Source organism: Leopardus geoffroyi, chromosome C2 (genome assembly GCF_018350155.1).
Source record: "Leopardus geoffroyi isolate Oge1 chromosome C2, O.geoffroyi_Oge1_pat1.0, whole genome shotgun sequence".
NCBI lineage: Eukaryota > Metazoa > Chordata > Mammalia > Carnivora > Felidae > Leopardus > Leopardus geoffroyi.
Genome location: NC_059333.1, coordinates 29410609 through 29434145, shown reverse-complemented (window position 1 = coordinate 29434145; position 23537 = coordinate 29410609). Strand labels below are relative to the sequence as shown.

General features: G+C 33.5%; 1 protein-coding gene across 1 annotated transcript in view; it reads right to left on the bottom strand.

Annotated features, from left to right (window-relative positions):
- ROBO2 (roundabout guidance receptor 2) overlaps positions 1-23537 on the bottom strand; it is a 1707596-nt gene that overhangs the window by 1670627 nt on the left and 13432 nt on the right. Inside the window, exon 2 of the mRNA XM_045501643.1 lies at positions 12422-12541. Coding sequence (XP_045357599.1) covers positions 12422-12530 — 109 coding nt within the window. The 5' untranslated portion in view covers positions 12531-12541. The remainder of the gene's footprint in view (positions 1-12421; positions 12542-23537) is intronic.

Genomic DNA, 23537 nt, shown 5'->3' with positions numbered 1-23537 from the left:
TTTTCTCCTTATATGTGTTCTGAAATAAAATGTTTAAATGTTGAGATTTAGGTATGTGGGGAGGACAATGAAGGAAGAAATGAACTAGACTTCTGCAAGAGGAATCTGACCTCTAATTGTTTCTTGAATCCATTATTTGTCTTATTTTTTTCCATTCTTTGCACAAATGAGAATGTCTAGTTTTACAAAGATTTACTAATCTTAGATTTACTAATCTTAGGATAAAAATTTTAATTTGGGGAGGGATGACTGAATGCAGACACTATGATTTAGAGATTGTATATCAATTTTGTCAAATAATCTTTTTGATGAAATTGGGTGATACACAGTACACACTCACGCACATGCACACACACACACACACACACACACACACACACACACACACACCCCTCCACATATATGGATAAAGCTACTGACATAGATCCTACCTGATACATCATGTACCTTCACTCTGAAACTCTTTCTCAAGGACAAGTTATTTGTTTACAATTTGCTTATGTCTGTTTACAAATGATTTAGCCTACAAAAATGATTAAACATGAGAACACATTATACATAAAATTCAGATTACAAATGAAAGTTCAACTTCAACAATAACTATAGCAATAACAAATATAATTTGTAATGAATTTAAATAACTTTCAGAAGCATTAGCTCTGGAATGTGAAGAAAAACCAGAATTTTTTTTTTCCAGTGGTTTGTCACAGCAGTGTTTTCCAGTACCCTATGTGTTCAACATTGACACCAAAAGTTAGATGACAAAACCTATTTTGTTGAGAAAGGGAACACTTCAACCAAGGACACCAAAACTAAATCTTCATTTCCGTTTGTTTGTTTTTAAGGTGATGTAAATTTTAACGGAAGAAAAGAAACACTTTCCATCAGTCCATGTTGAGTCAACATTTCAATCTAGGTCAAAGCATAAGTCATCAACATCATGCCTTTGAAGCTTTATATCAGGTGACATGTAAAATCAGTATCATCAAAAGTGACTTCTGAGGAGCTATGGGTAAAAGGAACATACAAATTCTTCTCAGGCAAATTCATAAGCAAAATGGGAAAGAATATCTATGTATATCCAAGAAAAGTAGCTATTATAAATCAACAGAACCCAAAACAGAAGACTCACCAAACATATCAAAGAAAGAGAAGTAAGGAATAGGCATACATGGTGAATGGCACAAAGATATTAAGGAAAAAAAGGATCCCAAGACAGTGCTATTATTTCAGCAAAATATAAATTGACACACCAAACTGTAAAATATGACTTGAAATCAATCCAGAAGGCAAGTAGAAACAAATACAAGACACTAGTTTTTTTTTCTTTTGATAATTAGTATTTTAAATATAAAAATTAAAAAAGACTATCACTGTGTAAATTATTTCTCATTCCAATCCTCATGTTGAACTATTCCAAACTAAACATTAATCATTTTAAGAATAACAATAGAGGCTATAAATACTATATGGAAAGAAATATCCTTATAGATGTTGAGCACACATTAATCTTAAATGGTAAGCGTTATATCTGAAGGTATTTGTAGAGAGTTAAAATTTATTTTCATAACATAACTTAGTAGTTAAGCAGTATAATGGATAAATTGAGATTCAAATTAGAAAACATGTTATTTTCAAAATAGAAGAACTTGTTTAATTATTTGAGTATAAATATTATTATATCTCAGAAGAACAGTATGAAATTTCAGGCCTCATTGAGAGGCCACACTCTAGTAAGGGTGATAGATCAGTATGGTAATTATCATACAACATGGGACGCTACATGGAGGGCCCCAGCAGGGAAAGCCATACTCTATGTGAAGAACCATGGAAACCAGACAGAAGAACATATTTTAGCTGCACTGAATTATAGATTTGCATGGGGTTTGGGCAAAACCTCCTGGATGTGCATAAATAATGAAGGTATAAAAAAGTCAAAGTGTCAGAAAAATGTTTCAGTATCATCAGATCCATGATTGCCATTCTATTCATCAGGAGAGTTAAAAAGAAAAAAGAAAAATAATGGCTTACTCTATACTTATTAAACCACAATCTTCAGGACTTGAATTCACAAATCTAAGTTAGAAAACACACACACACACACACAAACACGGGTGTTCCTTATTTTGACAACCTACATATTTTACATAGTGAGAAGATTAATAAAATTTCACTGAAACTAACACCTAGGTCCTGATCCCATTCACTCCTTTATCACTTTGTACAAACTTCTCTTTGCCAAGGTTACTTGGGGTCTTCATTTCATTAATACCAATGGACAATGTTAATCTCTCATCCATATTGGATTCCTTTCATTCTGGCTGTGCATATGCCCAAAGTAGTCTCTTTCCTCATCTATGATTTGCTCTTCCCCTTTCAGAATGCTTTAATGACTTCTTCTTTCTCTAATACTCACTTTAAATAGACTGAAGTATTTGGCCCTACCTTAAATATCCAGACAGACCTGACATCATCCTCCTATTTGCTTTCTTTGTTCAAACTGTATTAGCCTTTTCTTAGTTCCTCAGACACAGAACACAGAACACATCTTGTATGATCCATTGAATGGTCTGATGACGATACTTTCTTTTTGCCACAAAAGTCTTCAATGATCATGCTGATAATGAAATTGTTGTTTTAAAGTCTTACCATCTATTATACCCACACTTAAATTTTCCACAGTGTACGCTGTACTTGGCATAATTTTAATTTCCACAATTATGTCCTCTTGCTTATCAATGCTCTCTTTCTACAGTTTCATCTACACCAAAAATCAGCAAAATGTTTTGTAAAGAACAGAAAGTAAACAAGATAGGCTTTGTGAGCCAAGAGGAAAAACTGAGCAACTGTCCTTCTCACAAGACAGTCTTTCTTTTGTATAGTTTATATTTTACATTTAAAAATGTAAAAAATATTTATAGTCCATGCCAAATCAGGCAGCAGAATGGATTTGGTTCATGGGCAGTAGTTTATCAATGCTTGACCTAGATACATGACATTAAACATGATCTATAGGCCTATGATTTTCATACTCACATCTCTATCCAAGTCATCTTCTTGTTGCCTACTGGATATATTCATTTGAATTCTAAAATACACCTCAATTTAATGTAGGGGGGAAAGGTAAAATAAATAACATGCATGACTCCATGTACACATCTGTCACTTAGAGTCTATCCCATGTTATCAAACCTCCCCAATCTCAATAAAATATTGTAACCATGTACCTACATTTAAATGCTTGATATAATTTTTGATCAGTAAGTTCCACTGGGCCTATCTTAAAAACAACTTCAAAACTCAACCAATTTTACAACTTTATTGCTACAACTTTAAGCAACATAATTGTTACAGTCACAATCCCAACTGCCATCATCCTTCCCCTGAACAAGTGTAATGGTCAACTAAATAATCCCTGTTCCCCCACCACTGTATTCCTCACCAATAATATACCTTTCATACTACAGGTGGAAGGAGCAGTGTTAAGAGTAAATCTAATCGTATCACCATCTATATTAAAGCTTTCAATTGATTTGTTTTCTATCTCAACATTGACTACAAAATCCTCATCCCTTACAGCTCTTAATCTCATGTCTCTCCCATACCCTTCCTTTATTCCAGCCAAACTGGCCAGCGCTACACAAAACTATTAGGCTGATTTCTGTTCTAGAACTTTTATATTTGCTATTCCTTCTGATTGGAATACCTGGGGTCAGCGAAGTACATGAGTTTGTCTTTTCATTCCAATCTCAAATGAAGCATCACCTCCTCAAAGAGAAAATTCTCTGACCTTCCCATAGCTGAATCACTGCCTCTCCACATGCCAGTTGTACTCAACTACACCATCACATTTCATCGTCTTCATAGCAGTGTACTTCATAGCCCTCCATAACATTCATTAGGTTGCATATTTGGGTGCCTTTTTCCCTGTCCCTTTCTACTACAATAATGTTGTGGTTATAAAACCACTTGAGTCTCTGCCTTCATTGCTATATCCCCAGTGCCTGGCATGGGGATATAGCAGTGCCTGCTATAGCATGGGGATATAGCAGTGCCTGAACCTACCCAGTGCATGTAGTAGGTACTCTATTCTGATCGCCTTGTTGACCACTATGCATATATTAATCTTTTTGACTAATTTTTTTTACACTATTTCTCTTCTACCCCTCTGTACTCTTCTCTCTTATTTATCTTCTGGCTTTCTACTCATCTTTAAATTTTATATTATTCTGTGGCCTCAGAATTTCCCCATTATATTGTGAAGCTTAATCTCCTCAAAAAAAAACAAGCAAACACTATTTTGGCAAGAAAACCAGAAGGTAAGATAGAATACAGTAAATGTTTGTTTGGTATAAGTAGACACATCATTACCAGGAAGACAATTCCACCAAGAAACAAATAAACAAAAGCACTTCCGGTTATTCCTGGTTCCCAGATTTGAATCCAGTAAGTTTTTTTCACTTTTAAGCATCCTTGACCATAGAGATGAAAGACATCTACTTAGAGCCAAAACTTATTATCACTGTCTACATTTAGATTCCAGAAATACAACTTAATATGGTATCAATTTATGTGATAGTAATTCAGGAGCAGTTTTATCAACATCTTCCAACAGAACAAATGTCTTTTCTAATTAGCATCTTCAATTAAGTACCTAAATCTAATGAAGAATAAGTTATACATTATGCTAAATTTTCATTGGCTCACTATTCTAGAAAGCTTTCAAATTAATTAAAAACAAGATATTCAGTAATGGAAAAGAGAAAGAGATAAAAGCCTGTTTTAATCAATTTAAATTAGAATTTAACATTACTTTAATACACTAGTTTGTACTTGACTGCAAGAATAATAAAGCAAAATTATTGAGTCTTAAGTAGCGACCACTGTATAATCTGAAAAGTCAAAATGAATTACCAAAAAGAAATTTAAAAATCCTTCAATAGCTTCCCACTTCACTCCAAACAAAAGCCAAAGTCATTAAAATGGCAAGTGAGACTCTACATAGTCTATATCCCTTCCTCTCTGTTCTGTTACCTCTCAGATCTCCTACCACCCCACCACATGTGCTTTGCTCTAGACACATTCATTTCTTTGCTGTTCTAAAAAACGCCAGGCATGACCTTGTTCATGATTTACACACTTACTGCTCTGTGTGGCTCAGGCCCTAACTACCTTGGGCTTTCAATCGCCATCTTCTTCATGAGGTCATTCCAGACTATCCAATTAAAAACTGACTTCTCAGGATTCCCTGCTCCCCATCACTGCATTCTTTTTCACCATCAACCCGACCATACTTAACATATTTATGTTGCTCATTATCTGTCATCCCTCTCCCTCCATGGAGGGAATGCAAGCTCCAGATGGCAGGACTGCTTGTCAATTTTCTTAACTACTTTATCACTAGCATCCAGAATAGTTCCTGGTTCAAGGTAAATCCTTTATAAGCTTCTGTTGAGTAGATACCTATATAGTCTGAGCCATCAAGGAGCTTATAAATAAGGAAAAGACACAAATGAACAATTATAGTGCATATTGAGAAATATTGATAGGGTTGTTATGGGGACCTATGAAAACTATAGAGAACAACATCAAAAAAATAGTGTGGAATCTGGGCAGAGACAGAGCAGGGGATATCTGAGTTAAGGGACAAAGGAAGATAGGCAGCTAAAGAAAAAAGAGAAAGGAAGATCTAGAAAATGAGAATTAGAAGTTACTGCAGGAAAAATAAGTTTAAAAAATCATCATGAGAACAAAAGCATAGTACACATTGCATATCAATTATTATGTCACACACAATTAACTATAAAAACCAAAAATAGTTTACGCTTTGATAAAACTATGGTTAATAAATAGATCAATATGTGACATGACCAAATAGAAATCTCAGTGCTTCCTAACTTTTGAGAAAAAGTAAGGGAAGAAAGTTGTTGATGTATGAGGCACATGTCCGTTAAAGACCAGCACTAGCTTGTGAACATTGTGTACAGCCTTCATAATGGAAAGGTGCCAGATTAATTTTTTTGAAGTCTCTTGAAATCTAAGTTGGCAACTCTGAAAATCATGTGTAATTCATGAGCTTTTAAAGGAAACATAATAAGTGACAGACAAGTGATTTTCAAGTGCTGAGGTATATATGGTATTATAGGTTGAAGAGGTAGAAAGAAACAAACAGAATTAAGAGTAAGCAGTAATTTCTGCCAAAGACCAGGACATACAGTCTCATACATGTGACTATTTTGCATTTCTTGACTCCACTGTCTAGGCTCTTTAATGTGTTTGTACTGGAGTTTGCACACACACACACACACACACACACACACACACACACACAAACTTAACTTGCATTAAAAGCACAATTTAACACTTCATACCATGAGACTATAAAGTTAGGTGGAGTAGGCTAAGTGCCTTCCTGAGGAAGGAGCCAGATTAATCAGTTACTTACCACTTTATTTCTATTTTTTGGTAGGTAAAGTACCACTAAAATTTCACTAAAATTAATTTTTTAATTCACATTATATTTTAATTTTATTAGCACATTTCAGAATATCTTACTTTATATATTTCTAATACCTGCTTCTATCACTTCTTCTCTTTTTCCCCTATGTATACCATTTCTATTCCTCTTTCTATAACTTCAGCTATTATGGCCTCTTTATTCTAAATTTAACACACCCACCCACACACACATGCACACAAATGCACGCACACGTGGCTGGGAAGAGAAATGAGGCTAGTATATCCCATAGAAGATAATGTCCAATAAACCTACATTTTCTTGAAGTTAAATTCCATAACAAATTCCAAACACAACAAAATCTCCAAATTAAATTTTAATTCTAAACCAAGTGCCCTCACAGTCCCCAAACACGTAAAAACAGAGCATTAAAGCTCAATAAAAAATGCTAAGATCACTTGGAACAGTGTTTAAAATATTTTTTTCTAAATAAATTCAGTTTTTAGAGATTAGAAGAACCCTCATTAAAATGAGATTTTCCTTACAAAACAAATTACATAAAATAAATGGTAAATAAAACCCACACTATTATGTTGCATGATTAGGGTATTTTGTAGAATATTGTGAATGAATGCCACCTAAAGATTAGATAATACTATATAGGAGAAAGTGGTATCAATTACCATGTTCTTCTCCCATAAAAAATGAAATATTCTACAACTAAACCCTTTTTTTTCCTATGGAAATGGCTTTGATGATTAGGAAATCACCTTAAAACACTGTAACAAAATACCATACAATGATTTCATTTTAAACAATCAAATCTAAGTTGTGAAGAGAAATCCCTTTATGTACAAAAAAAGTATATTTTTAAGAGAGCATTCCACAACAAGTCTTTATAATTAGATATTTATGGCATCACCTTCCTTACTTCACAGGCTCCCAAGCAGATTGCATAAAAGAACATGCATTGACATCTTTTAGGAATATAACCTTCAGATGTCTGGAAAGAATTTAAAATGCATAGTTTTCTCAGAAATCTTAATTTTGAGGGCAAAATCTCAATAAACGTTATTCTCTTTCAAGTAAATCCATTTGTGTTCTTAAATAACTACTTTGTTTACCATATGATATGAATTTTTAATCTAGGGAAAGGTGTATAGCATGTAATGTCTAAGAATGGCTAGCTTTTTGTTGTTGTTAATTTCAAGAAGCTGTTAGAATTTAAATGTTGTTGGGGTGGGTATTTATGGGAGTTTTAAGTATTGGATTTGCATTTATATATTAAGAAGTTTAAATCAAAAACTAAAACTGGACATAAATAATTCTGCTACAGACCAACTTATACACATACACACATATATATTCTTAACTAGCACAAAGGAAAACTCTTTACATTTGATAAGGAATGCCAAAAACATTAAGCCTTCTATTGGATAACAGAGTTCAATTTCACCACTACTTAGCTTGATGATATTTTAAGGTCAGGTCTCCTGGCATACACAACTAATCATCATTCAATACTGACTGCCAAATGTTTGAGCTCACTTCTCTTAAAACAGTATTCAATTATAAGATGAGAACAATTTATCTAAGCAACCTGGAAAAACATAAACTCTGGTGGCATTAAGGTCCTTCAAGGTGATTATTTCTCACTCGTAATGATTCTAAGATATTAAAACTCATAGATCATATGATCTGATATACTCTAATTGAAAAGCAGTAGCTATAAATCTTCACTCAAAAATGGATACTATTTTCATTTACTGACAGAAGTATACAATCACTTAAATTTCTTTTTATGAATGAAACAAAAAAATGAGGGGAAAAATAATGCCTTTGGCACACACTGGGAAAAGATTTCAATGGAGAGAGGGAAAAAGAAAAAGAGATGGGAGAGAAAACTCTTTATCTATCCTTCCATCCACCTATCCATCTACCCATCCATCCTTAACAACTTGCAAAATAGGACAACCAAATGATTTATTTTTTTAAAATTTTGCCCTGTATCTCAAATAGCATTTTACAAGGGAGATCATGAAACTAAAAATCATAATTGCTGAATGTTATCAGATTTTTTTGAATGCTTAATGTCTAACCCAAAATCTGGTCATGAAAGAAACAGAAATCAATTTGCCCTCAAAATTTAAGTTTGCTACATGATCTCCACTGGCTTCTTCAAAATTTCAAACTTTCTTACATATAGTATCAGAGATGGAATTTCAGCATATAAATAATCATGGAAACTAAATTGATTAAAATGCTCTGTATATTCATGATAATAAAATATTACTATATTTAAACCCTATATTGCTTACAAAAATCAGGAAAATGGCACTAATTCAAAAACTATGACAAACTTGTTTTTGGAAACAGAGTGGCATACACACTCCATTCTTCTTCTTATTATTCTTATTATGTACCAGAAAAAATAGCACTCCTTTATTAAAGCCATTAAGATAGGAATATATTTTTAAGGTCTGTCAAACAATATTTCTGAATGTTTTGTTTTTAAAGTCAAAATCATATCTTTACTTTTAACAAGAATTCACCTTGTTAATCATATCTTTACTTTCAACAAGAATTCCAAACTGCTTCATCCTGCCTTTATATTCCCATGCATCTCAGTGGCTGACTTTTATTAAATTTTTATATAAATTACACCTTTACCTTAATATACATCTCATATCATTACTTGAACATATTGTTGTAGAAAGAAACTAAATTGTTGAGCTCAGAATTAATTTCTTAGCTCTAAACACAGTAACTGCTGCCTATACTCCTAGAATTCTGTAAATAAGTTGGGCTCCCTGATGTTTCTGTACAGTCCCTCTGGGCAGTCAGCTTTCCCATGGCCAAAACTGTTATGTTTTATACCTATACATATTAGATGTCAGTTCAGTTTTATCTAGATTGTCCCTAAAAGTAAATGTAGTGTGTTTGGAAATGTGTATGTTCACGACTATCTGTGGTAGTGTTTTTTTTTTTTAATTTTTTAATAAACATCTTATTTTAGAATAGTTTTAGATTTACAGAAAATTTATAAAGATAGTTCATAAAGCTCCCACACACCTGACACTCAATTTCTAGTACTAACATCTGTGATAGTTCTTTTAAAGACAAAATAAACCTGAACAATTATGTTACTTGCTTCATTTTCTTTTTTAAAAATCACATAAATTCCACTTTATCTTAAGGATTGGCTTTATTTTCATTTACTAAGGAGTTTCTAATGCAAGAATCCCTGAGTAGCATAGAAGAGGGCAGAGTGCAAGTCAGAGAATGCTACTCCAAGGATATGCACCGATTATTCTGTAAGTCAGAAGTCAGGAAAACAGATGAGTCAAGCAGATGCTTTTCTTGAGAGATATGAAAACTTGAAAAGGGACAACTACCTGACTGGAGCCCATACCCCACTCCTTCCTTCTTACTTGAACAGGATGCCCCTAGAGAGATCACCAGCCAACATTCTTACTTAGAATTTAGGATGCATTTCCTATGGCATGTTTGTTGTAAGTGGTGATTGCACACAGTTGAATTAATACTGATTATGATGCTTTATGTACATTCTAGAATATATACATTTTTGTCTTCTGTCCCCACAACTTAATTACTATTTCTAACATGGCTTTTATGGGGAAAGAACATCCAAGTTTCCCAATGGCTTACAAATCATTAGCATATAATCTAATGATAAATATGGAGAGCTTGTATGTAAATGCAATGTAGTTTTGCTCTCATCTCTTAAAGAAACTTTAATATAAATAATTTTATTACTTTTTGCACACATATTTGCTATAATAATCATACTTCATTGATGTTATCACACCTCTGGAAGTCCCAAAGATCAAAGTTTAAGACAAAGCTATAAACTCAATGTAGAGAAAACTTCATTTATATATTTTACTGTATTATTTTTTACCAATAGTAAAGTACCATGAAATTTTTATTTAAAAATATATCCAGCAATATAAAGTTTTCATTTTAAAACTTTTATCTTTAAATTCTGTGTAATTGCATGTCCAAAGATGAAAAAAATTAGTATTTAATGAGCTTTATTGATCTAAATGATACTATGCTGCTTGGGTTGTATTTGAAATCATAAGATTTCTTATCATGCCTATGAAACTTCCTTCATTTAATCTAGCTACCTAAAGGAAGCAAAAAATCCCTTAATCATAAAATTAAAGCATTCCACTATGCTTTCTATTAAGTTGTTTTGCCCCATGAATCACTGTCTATTTTAATTTATTCTTTTAAAAAGAAACTAAATTACTTAACTTGCATTTATCATCACAAGCTTCAGTATAGCTAACCATGGGATTGATTTCAGGGAGTGTTTTTTACACATGATGGTCACTATCAAGGAAAAGAATAAGCAATCAATATTGAAGAAAGAATAAAAGGCTTGGACAAATAAAAGAGATGATACTTACTTTTCCTCTAACATTTTAAATATCCAATAAGCTATTACCCATTAAGAAAAGCCATAATCCCTGGAAATGATCGCCTTTGAAAGGGTTTTGGCAGTCTTGTGTAATACTAAATGTACTGTTGGATCACTATTGCAGAAAAACAGTTGTCCTGCTGCATTTTAGTGATCTGACACATTGCCAGAGGAATAAACAACTCTTTTAGCCAACAGAAATGTGATGTAGCTGCTGCCTACACATTCTTGTTTTAGATCTTTGGTGAAAAAAAAAATACTATGTGTATTAAATACGATTTCCTTCTATTATTTTTATCAAAAAATAAAAACAAAATGAGAACTAAATTATATTCTTAATGGCATAAAAGAAACACTCTAAAATCAAAACCTATTTCATTATTAAAACTTATTGTCTGTCTGTATGTATGTATATACCTATTATCACACAAAGACGCATACATGCATTTCTATTTTTGAATACCATCATTCTATTTCACTTCAAAAATTAATTAAATGCAATTACATATGGTAAGCAAACAATGTCCTTTTTGAATAATCTTTTTGAAAGATTTATAAATTTACTTTCATGTACACAATATTTATTATTTTGGAAACCGAAGGACTAACAAAAGCTCAACAACTCTACTCCAATTATACAACACCACTATACACTTTCAATTCCATCTAGGGTAATATACCTGCCTGTATACCTTTCCTGCTCATAGATTTCAAGTCTTAACAAAAGTAGAAACAATGTCAAAATGGATTCTCCTCCAAGGGAAAAGAATGTCATGGGAATCAGGACTTTTTTCACATAAAACATTAAATTACAATTTGTGTCTGAGCAGCAACACACCTCCAAAAATAATACAACATTTATCACAAAACACATATCATAGACACTAGTTTTGGCATAAACCACTCCATACAGCTACTGTCAAATCAGTACACTGAAAAACCTTGTTAGAAATTCTATGGCTCTTTCGTACTCTGTGAATGACACTTCAGGGCACCACAACCTCAGGACTCTGCTCCACCATTAATTTCTTCCAAATACATTTGGCAAAGCAATGAGAAACATCAAATTTTTCGCTTAATTTCTGAAGAACATCACACCCTTTAGAGAATATGTTCTTGAAATTTAAATATTAAAACAAAAACCACTTACGGAAAGGCACAGAGATCCAAAACTTCTCTTAAAAAGTATAAAACCTTCAATTAATACATTCTTGTAAAGTTACACATACACACACACGCATATGTGCACACACACACAAACATTTCTGTATCTCTAAAATCTACTACAACAGAATAAAGCCAATTTTTTAGCAGTCGCTTCAAATGTGGTAACAACAACTCACACTTAATTCTAGCTCAACTTAACTAATTTGGAAGTATTATAACACACTTTAACAAAAACCTTGGAGAAAGACTGCAACAAATACTTAAAACATCAAACTAAAGCTTCACATAACTTCAAAGTAAAGTGAAACTCATATCCAGCTCTCAAAATATTAAAACATGCTCTCGCCTACCTTGACCTTGACCATTCCCCTGCTGACTCCAAAAGATCACGGTCATCATTAGCAGTTTCGGAGTCCACGTCCACATCCTTCTGGTAACACTTCCTTGTCTTCTGGCCATTGCATTTTAAACTGCATATTCAGTGGGATGGGTGTGAAAAGTATAATAAATTACAACCTTAAAAATGTATTACCATTCAAATCCCATATCTAATATGCGATGTGTATTTAAAAACTATCATGCTCAGATGGAAATATATTTGAAAATCACGTGTCTCTTTGGGATTCTCATAATGATGATTAATATGAGAACTCGTTCATCCTCAGCCTCATATTCCAAACATGTATCTAAATGATATTTTCCAATGGCACTTTGCAAAATAAGCCATTAAACCTGTGAATACTTAAAAAGTATTACCAAAATATCTACTGGAAATCAGTCAGGCAAAAAATTGTACATGGACACTAGTTATAACTTGTTACTTGAGGTAAATAGATACACCATGTCATCTTTATGCACACATACAAAAATGACTTTTCAACACATTTATGTAAATTTGACTTAAATATCTCCTAAAATATTATCGAATTTTGAATTTAATGGTATTCTAGTTATATCAGTAACTTTAACTACATAAAGAGATTAATCATGTCCACAAAACTAATCTTTTATACTTAAAATTGAGAGTAACATTGTAGAAGCCACAAAACATTTGCAATTCCAATTTCAGATATCTGTATACAAACCAGGCACTCTCATATACTCAGATAAAATATGATATCTCACACAAAATAAGATGTACTTGAATGCTTGTTTTCACACTGGTTAATAATGAAAAATTAAAATGCTTAAGTGTCTACCAAATAGATTTTATTCTTAAAACTGAATGATCTATAGTAACTAAAATGAATAAACTAAGCCACATGTATCAACATGAATAAATGTCAAAAATAAAAAATTGAACAAAATTAGCAAGTTGCAAAATAATAGGTTCAATACTATATACTATATATTTTCTATGCAATATAAAATTGTTGAAATCATATATTTTTGTATATGTATAAATATTTACTTCAATATGATAATGCATAAGAATGGTAAACACCTCCAAATCCCAAATTAGTAAATTACAAGATTACAATTTAAATAGGTATCCAAAGGAAACTTCACTCAAAGATTACCCCAAATTCCAATTTTTCCAAAGTTGACAAAGTATACAGTTAAGGCAAGTAAATTTAAAGATTTCCAGAATAAACCCTCTATTCAAAATGCTACATAGTTATAATTCTAGCAGACTTGGAAGGAAATCTAGGCACCCAGAACTTTTTCTTCTCCCTTTCTCCCACATCAAGAAAGAAGGGTATTTAATTATTTATTTTGTATTACTTCATACTCACAATATCAGAAATAAAGGGAAATTGAAGGACCATCTAATTCATCCTCCTCATTTTAATTTTTTTAATGTTTATTCATTTTTGAGAGAGATAGAGACAGAGCACGGGTGGGCGATCATTCTCCTCATTTTAAAAGAGCAAACAGTCCAAGAAACCTGCAATGACATCTCCAAGCTCAAGTGTAACAGTTCAATGATGACAGATGATGATAGTGTTAGTACTAATAATATTCCTTGAAAATTTTTTGTATTCCAGGCTATCTTACTGTGCTAAAAACCTTGTATTTCTTGTCTCATGTAGTTCACTATGAACTAAGCAATTTCAAAAATCACCATTTCATAGCTGAGAAAACAGAGGCTTAGAGAAAAGACACATAATTCCCAAGTCATATTATCAGCAGCTATCATTGTTGTCACTTGAGCCAAAACACAGAGACTTCAGAGCCTATGTTGTGAACAACAGATTAGTAAGCAGCTGTAGCTCTAAGTCTAACTATAGTCCATCAAGCATTCCAAAAAGAATACTGAGAGGAAAAGGAGATCTCCTGCATATAGTAACTCGTGTATTCATTCCAAATAAACATCTTCAAATTGAAAATCATTAAAACACCAGTTGAATGATTACAGTTAATCTCTTAAAGTATAAACCCTTTCCAGAGAATTTGGGGTGTCCAGGACAAATCTCCACCCTCTGCCAACACACATTAGCATTGCTAATAACTTTACATTGAAGAATAAGATGAGTAATAATAGAAAAAAGCAAAGGTGATACTTGGTTATTTGCTTAGGGAGCAGGGTAGGAAATTGTTGCCAAAGACCAACCCTAGTGATGTGTGTGTGTGTGTGTGTGTGTGTGTGTGTGTGTATGTGTGTACGTGTACACATTCTTTTAGCCACTAATTTGTAGATCTTTGTCCTCTTGAATCACTGCATAACCATTTTTATCTGGTATCAGCAATGTCAAAATTCAGATTCGAATCACCCTTCAATGGATTGCTTTGGCAAATTTATTCTTATTTAATATTTCCTGAACTTCTGCTAGCCTACACACAGTACTCAATTTAAATGGTGCCTGTGGCAGTATTTGAAAAATCTAAAAACACTCTTCAGAAAGGATTGGCATATAAAACACCAGTTCCACTATATATTTTAGTAAAAGTTTAAAGAACAGATGGCTTTCAAATTGTTATTGTAATCAAAATAAAATGTAACCTTCCTTTCTGAGTTGATGTTTATGGAAAACTAATATATTATAAATGCCAAGTTACTATGATGTGTTATCTATATACTATTCCTGCCATTCTATAAATATAAAAATCATAACTTTCTAAGAAACTTTTATATAAATCAACAACTGTGCTCACATAACATAAAATCAATACTTCTTTTATTTCTATGAAAGAAAAACAAAATAACTAAAAAAGAACATGCTAGATGAACCATAGTAAACAGTCCAAGAAGTAATACTGACCATAAGACATGCCATGGACTTCTCTAAATCTCTTTTTGTAACACTATTTTCATGCATTTGACAATAAAAAGTAGATGAACAATGTCAGTGTTAAGTACTTTTACTTGTGCCTCTTACTTTTTAAAGATTGGAATAAGTCCTAAAACATGGATAATTGGGTCCATTGTGCTTTTCTGTCTGAAAATAGATTTGATATTCCTTAAGTGGAGAATAATTTAAGACTTCAGATTGGTAATGACTATATAAAACACCTGACTCAATCATCTTCCTAACTTTCTTCATGTTGAAGGTCACCAAAGGAAAAAAAAATAGATGTTAGGAATGTATTATGTATGATTTCTTATTACATGTAATAAGAAAATTAGTTGGGTGTGCAAGGATTTTGGAGCAAACAGCACTATGGGATTGTGTCCTGGAGTATGAAGACTCCAAGGTATATTTAAAAGGTGTCGCTCTGTCGGATGATGCCCACAATGGTACCACTTGTCTGAGGGAGGCTTCACACCTACGGTACCAACTAGGGAGGGCAGTCTTGAATTAAGGATCCTGGCTATAGAACACCTACTATCAACACTAGTGGAAGTTTCCATTACAGAACATCTCTGCATTATCTCTGCAACTTCTAAAATTCTTCTGCCCACTCCCAGTAGTTCCACTTCTCACATGGATTTTCTAGATGTTCTCTTCCACCCCAGCCAGCAGACCCGATCAGGCATCCTTGGTTGTATGTATGCATGAAACAGGTTCTTCAGTGAAATCTATTTCTGAATCCAGATAAGTAATGCCCCCAGACTTGTCATTCCATTATCATCTCTAGGCTGTAGCTCCAGCCAGTTTCTTGTGTAAGATTTTACAGCAGCTTCTTCAAAGAAAAAAATCTCCTCTGGAACAGTTTTCTTGCAAGACCCTAACTTGGCAATTGAAGTGCTTCTCCATTGAGAGAGTTAGGCTGTGCCAAAAAGCCTCCAGGTTGATGCTTCTTTTGCTTAACTTCTCCATTAAAAGACAACCTCTCTGATCACCCTTTTAAAACTAGAGACCAAAGAACCAAATGAGATCAGAAAGTGACCATAGCTCACAGGTCATCAATTCTTCTTCTTAGCATATTATAGGAACACAATCTAAGCCAGAAAAACATAGAGCCCATTATAGTTCTTGAGTTCCAGTTATTAACATTGATTTTTTTCAATGGGAAATTTTTATTAGAAGCCATCACATGACTTACATTCAGTAATAACTTAGATTAAGATATATATTGGAGTCTCACTTTAACATTGTCCTTGAACTGGGTGCCAGACTCATTTTTAAAAGGGCCTTTTTTGACATTAGTAAATTCTTGTAGGTAGGATCTATCTCAGTCCAAAATATACCTGGTGTGTAGTGATGATGGCCAAAGTTCTGTATAATCCAAATTAATATTGCAATATGTGTAAATATAAGTGTACATATAATAATATTAATACATTTATATTTATTTTATTTTTCAACAGTATAAAACTTTGAAGCTGAAAATATTACTGTAGGCCACCATGCTTTAGGATAAAAGCCCAGGCAGTGATAAGAAACTTAGATGCTGACCCCATTTAATATCTTGACAAATTAATTAATCTTTTTTAGATTCAGTCTCTACATATGTGACAAATGAAAAAAAACTCTAAAATTCCTATAAGCTATAAAGTATTAAAATTATACTATGTCATTAATTCAAGAGAGAGACTGATAATAGTTTGCATTTTAAAAAACCAAATATCTTGAAATATAACATAGCATGCAATTCTGTCCCAAAATGTGGTCCACAAATGTTCTATTTCAGAATAATCTAGGATACCTGGTAAAATGTATAGTCCTATGTGTCACTGTGGACACACTGAATCAGAATTTCTGGAGATGAAACTTTGGAATACACATCATAATAAAGCCCCCAAATAGTTTTTAGTCATAAAGCTAGGAATTTGTGGTTTATACCATCCCACTTAAAATTATACATAGATTTAATAGAAATCCATAGTCTTTCTAATCTTAACGATAGAAACTCTATATTCAGACTGCCTTTTCAGAAAAACACAACATAAGTAGTGACTAGTCATCTATGTCTAATTTTGAATAAATATGCCCAAGAGACCTAAAACAAGTTTAGTAGTAATGTTCCTATTGTTTGAGATCCCAAAGGAACCACAAGAGGCTAACGTCTCTCCAGAGAGGCAGAGTGATCTTCCTAAACACGATGGAATTACTGAAGAAGCATAAGTCCATTCCTACATATCCTGACATCCTCTCAAGTGGACTTAAGGTTGAGTAATCTCCAGACCAGATTCCCTGACCTTGTTAAGGTAGGACAAGGAGACTCTGAGATTTGGAAATTAAGGGAAGTGAATAGTCTATGGACACCACCAGACACAGCAGATACCAATTGAAGAACTGATTAATTCACTCAACAGGTAAGTGTCAGATAGTATACTAGTTACCGAGCTACTGTAGTGAACAAGAACGCCAGAGTCCCTGCACTCATAGGGCTTGAATTCTACAGAGAAAGTCAAGTGTGGAAAACCCAATTAAAAGAAGAAAATAAATCATTGCAAAATATGTCCATATGCAATATCAAACCAAGAGCTGGATGACAGAAGAGTCGGGTGGGTGGGGGGACATCTGACTTGAACCACTTCTTCAAGTGATAATATTTAAGCTTAGCTCCGAAAACAACAAGAACTAGCTTTGCATACAATGGGGAGAGTCTCTTAGGAAATGAAACCAGAATTTTCAAGAACCCCGATATAAGGACGATCTTGGCATACAGAAGTAATTAAGAGCTATGAATCTCATTGGAGTGAAGCAGGAAGAAAGACTGATGTGATGTAACTGAAAGATAAGATATGAAACTATACAGAGCTATTATTGGTAATGGCATAGAAAGTAGGTTTTAGTCCAAGTACATTGAAAGAGTAGGAAGAGATATGAACTGACAAACACTTTAAGATATCACTTTGGTTTCTATGTGGCTAATAAAATTAGGTAGACTAATGAGGCAGGATAACAGAGATGTTGAGAAAGAACCAAATTTGGCTAGACTATACATTAGAAATAAAAATCAGTGGGAAAATTCTACATATATTTGGAAACAAAATATTTTTAAATGAATGTTGGATTGGGTATTGTGAGAATACAGAGGAAGAATACAAAAATTATCATTAGCTTCTGCCTTAGTTATCTGAATGGCTAGTGGTGCCATTTTCTGGGACATGTTTTCTCTCAAGTATCCATATGCTGCTGTCAAAGGAGGCAAGGACCTTCAGAGGTAATATCTGGGTCAGACTCTAAAATGGAAAATTACTAGCTCTTTAGTATAGAAATGGTGTTTAGAGCTTTGAGAGTGTGTATGTGTATGAAGAGCAGAGAGATTAGAATGAAACCCAAGGAAATATCAATATTTGGTAGTAATGAGTAGAGGCCTAGAAACACATTTTCCTATTAACAGTTGGGAAATGTACCTTAGGATATTTGCAAGGGAGTGCCACAGATGAACCATGATATGTGCACTCAAAATGGTGGAAAATGAAGACATCAGAGTACTGATGAATTGTGAAGAAACAACAAATGCTATGGTCTAGGACAAATGTCAGTGAAGATGAAGAATCTTAGGCGTGAGTTAATGAGTTACGAGCAAATGAATTAGAAGAGGAATGAAGTCCAGTTGGTGGAACATTTGCCATTAAGATCTTGGTGGTACAAGCACTGGTGTGCAAAAGATAGATTTGACCATGAATTGGTAACTAAAGTGGAGGAAGGAAATGAAAAAGAAATGGAGATAAGGATGTCAAGACGACAAGTGAACAGGACACTTTGATGATCCTTCCATTTGGATGTTGAAGTCACTGAAAATGATACTAGGACTTAGCTGAAGTAGACTTTGAAAAAGGATGAAATAAAGCCTTAAATAAATGGCAACAGTGACCAAGAGATCTGTTTGTTATCAACAATACACAAAGAACATGACTAATATTTCCAAAGTGTTTTCGTTTCAAAGGAACAGTATGATTTGCAACAAGGAAAGAAATTAGCAATATGAAAGCTATAATGAAGAACAAGAACAACTTCTGGCCATAAGGCATGTGGAGGGTGGGAAAAAAAAACAATGTCTATTTGCGAAGGCTACAGAGAAAGTTACCCTTTGGTGCCAACCAAGTTTTATTTTAAGAGAATTAAACAATTTAACAGTTTTAACAGTTTCCAGTAGCTTAGTATACTACATAAAATTAAGAGTTTACACAGAAGTATAAATCCCAACATCATATATCTCAAAATCTACCAAACCAGGTAATTCCTTGTTTTTCTAAGTTTCTCCTTATACTACGAAAGCCACTTTGTCTTATTCAGTGAACAGTATTAGTGCATTAACACACACACACACACACACACACACACACACACACACACACACACATTCAAATGTACACATCTTATTTAGCTGCAGATCTCATTTTGAAGCTACATTCAAAGTAAATAAATAATTCCATAATCTTCAAGCATGGAGATTTTGAGGAAATAGAGCATGGCTTTTTATAAAAGAAGTTAACCTGAGTACAAGAAAACAGTAAGAGTATCCAACGTTGGAAGCTGACTTAGCTGAGTCACCTGTGCCACCAGCAAGGCATCTAAAAGTAAAACAGTGCTGGCAGAGTCTTATAAAGGAAGTAGAAGCCATCTAACTGAGGTTCAGCTCTTAAATGCCTGGTCAAGATACAGCACCTAGATGGGACTTCACAGGTTCAAATTTTATAAAGATGAATACTTGTTAAATTAAAAGATCTATTTAAGGAGAAATAGGAAGATATGCTGTCTATAGTATTGGATAGATGTAAAATGCTGTCTAGGAAAATAGCTTGCATCTTTGAATTGTTTCTTCTTTGACATAGTCAACTTAGAAATAAAAACCATGGGGTGCCTGAGTGGTTCAGTCAGTTAAGCCTCCAACTTGGTTTCTGTTCGGGTCATGATCTCACAATTTTGTGAGCTCGAGACCCACATTGGGCTCTGTGGTAACAGTGAGGAGCCTGCTTGGAATTCTCTGTCTTCCTTGAGAAAAAGGAAGTGCCCTTCTCCCACTTGTGCTGTCTCTGTCTCTAAATAAATAAATAAACAAACAAACAAACAAGCAAACTTAAAAAAATAAAAACTATGAAATTAGAAAAAAAACTGAGATGAGCGTGGGTGTGTGCATGCGTGTGTGTGTGAGTGCATGTGTGTATGCATTTGCCATAGATCTTCAGCCATCACACTATCCTCTAGCTATGGAATTCAAATGAAACAAATACAGAGCAATTTACTTCAGGGCAAGCTACTATGAGTGAAAAAAATGAGAATTTGTTAAATCAATATAGAATGCCCTCGCTTTCCATAGTTCTGAGAGTGTGTGGAAAAGTCCAAGTAATCAATCTCTCTGCTACATGCAGCCATCATGGCAGTCAAGAAATTCCACAAGACACTCTTTACATGTGGATTTGGAAAAGAGAATAGAAAAAACTGTTTTGTTGTACTCAGTATTCTATGTACAACATACATTTTGTGCTACATGCTGGTGTTACATTGTGATTACCCATAACTCTATGTGAAAGAGGTAGTTTAATGAGCAATAGTCTTAAAGTTAATAAGCCTGACACTGGCTGGTTCAGTTACTAATTGGATAAATAATCTTGTACTAGTTATTTAACCTTTCTAAGATAAATTGAAGACGCTAGATTCCTCCTACACGTGACACTTATATTGATTTTAGTCAACTTATCCTGTTAAACAGTAAATTGTACAACACAGAACTTTTCTCTAGACTTTACAATTTCAAAAGCCCCCCTAAACTTGTCTTTCCCAACGTCAAGAAACACTGAGGAATAAAAATGGACTCCCTTCCAATTCAGCAGGAACTATGTGAACTAAATGAATTTATGTAGCACTACTCATTTTTTAAAAAATACGTACAACCAATCAGCTGCATAAAGTTCTAAGTTCTTTAGAGGGCTTTGATATGGAATGTAGAGAAGATGGTCATCTACTGTCATTCCCATCTTCCAGCTGCCTTCAATATCTTGAAGTTTATGTACACTCAAAAATTAGAATCCTATCTGAGAGAGCTTACCTAAAAGAGAAATCAGGCTAATTTTTCAGTAAAAGTATTCTAGAATAATAAATGCATTTCTGCTCAAAGCACTGGGATTCTGGTAATGATCATTTTCCTAATGAGGCACAGGAATTGTGACTGTAAAAAGTTGGTGTATGATATCTGCCAAGTTCAAATGAGCTTCATTTTTATGGGCCTTCTACTAAGGTCAAGTATAATGACTCAAATTAGTGAACTTAAAAATTGTTTTAAAATGCTTGATGGAGACATTTCAGATGATGATCTGAGATTTATTTCTGTTACGTTTGCTGCATTCAATGTGCTACCAAGATTTAATCAGATTAATCAACTACCATAAACTGTGAAACATACTGCTCCTTAAAATCACCTTAAGAACTTTTAAACAGGTCACACCTAGAAGATATGCTTTTAGTAATAATTTACTGGAGCGAATAAATTTTATTTAATTTAGTTGTTTTGAGATGTTTTTAACAAAGGAGACTTGGGAAATCAAGGCATAATTGTTTTAAAGAAACCTTTTTGGGGGAGTTATTAAAATTATTAAAGATAATTTCAACTTACGAATCTGATGCCATTAATCATAAACTACAGAAAAAGTAATTGTAAAACTTCATGAGAAGTAATATTTTTATAAAGTTGTATTATTAATTTCAACTGGATATATTCCATATTACTGGGAAATATTAAGAATATCATTCCTTGGCTAGCAAAGCCTTTATTCCCTGGAGGAACATCATGCTCCCTGCAGGTATAATGTTCAGCATATTTGTCAGATTTGTCTTCTGGTTTCCTGTAAGCAGTTTATGAATGATAAAGGAAAAGAAAACAAAAAGGTGCACTACATTTAAAACTTTGATCAAAAGAACGTTCTTTGAGTTTTGAAACACGACTGGCTTAGTTTTGTGAACTATTTTCACAAGCTGGAGATGGGGAGCAAATACAACACTTCATAATCTTATTTTCTTTTAATCCTGTTGTTCTTGAAAACTTTCAGATAGCACCAATTTTGCAACTTTGCTTCTCCTTAACAGCTTATCTATCACTATTGTAACACTTTTCATCTGTTTCCACCACTGGACTATGCCTTTATTACTTAACATAATGTCCTATACATAACTAGTTGGTAAACATATTATTAGAATGGATAGTAGAAATTGGATTTTCAGTGGGATATCCTATTTCCCCCTATTCTGGTCTTCAATTCAAATCACTCAAGCTGTCTTTGCCATCCTAATCCTCATCAGAGGCATTGGTCCAAGTGACCTTGGTTTATAGTACTCAAACTAAAATTATTAATGACTTTATAGTGCTAGAAAGATTGTAGGATTATCCAACACAACCTTGAATGCACCATCCAAGCCTCACATAATCAAAAACATGTTTATTAGCTTTCAAAAGATACCCCCTTTTTAAACCTACATATCGTTTGTATACGTAAATAAAACAGTTCATCTCTCTACATTCTCGTTATCCTGACATGAAGGACTTTAAGAAAATGAGTTCCCAATTCTTTCCTGAAATGCCCACTCAATTCTTCAGCAACCATCTATAGCAAAATATATGTGTGTGTGTGTGTATGTGTGTGTGGTTTAAACGTGTTAGTTTCTTATTGCTGCTATCACAAATTAACACAAACTCAGTGGCTTAAAACAACATAAGTTTATTTTCTAATGGTTATAGACGTCAGAAGTCCAAAACAAGTCTTCCTAGTGGGACTAAAATTAAGTCATCATCCAGGGCTATGTTACTTCTAGAAGCTCTTTTGGGAAGAACCATTCTAGAAGTTGAATGTATCTTTTGTCTCTATCCACAAAACTTACTACTCCAACCTCTCTTTCAGTCACTTCATCTCCTTCTAATGATTTTGTCCTCCCTCTTATAGGGTCTCTGTGATTACACTGGACCTACGCAAATAATGAAAGATAATCTCTGCATTTTAAGGTCAGATGATTAACAATTTTCATTTCACCTGCAACCTTAACTCCCCCTTGCTATGTAATACAACATATTCACAAATTCTGGGGATTAGGATGTAGATGTCAATGGGAAGACATTATTCATACCATACTCAGTAACTGGAAAAAGGTAAAATAAGGTATAATGCACTGCTCACTCTGGCAATGAAATTCTATATGA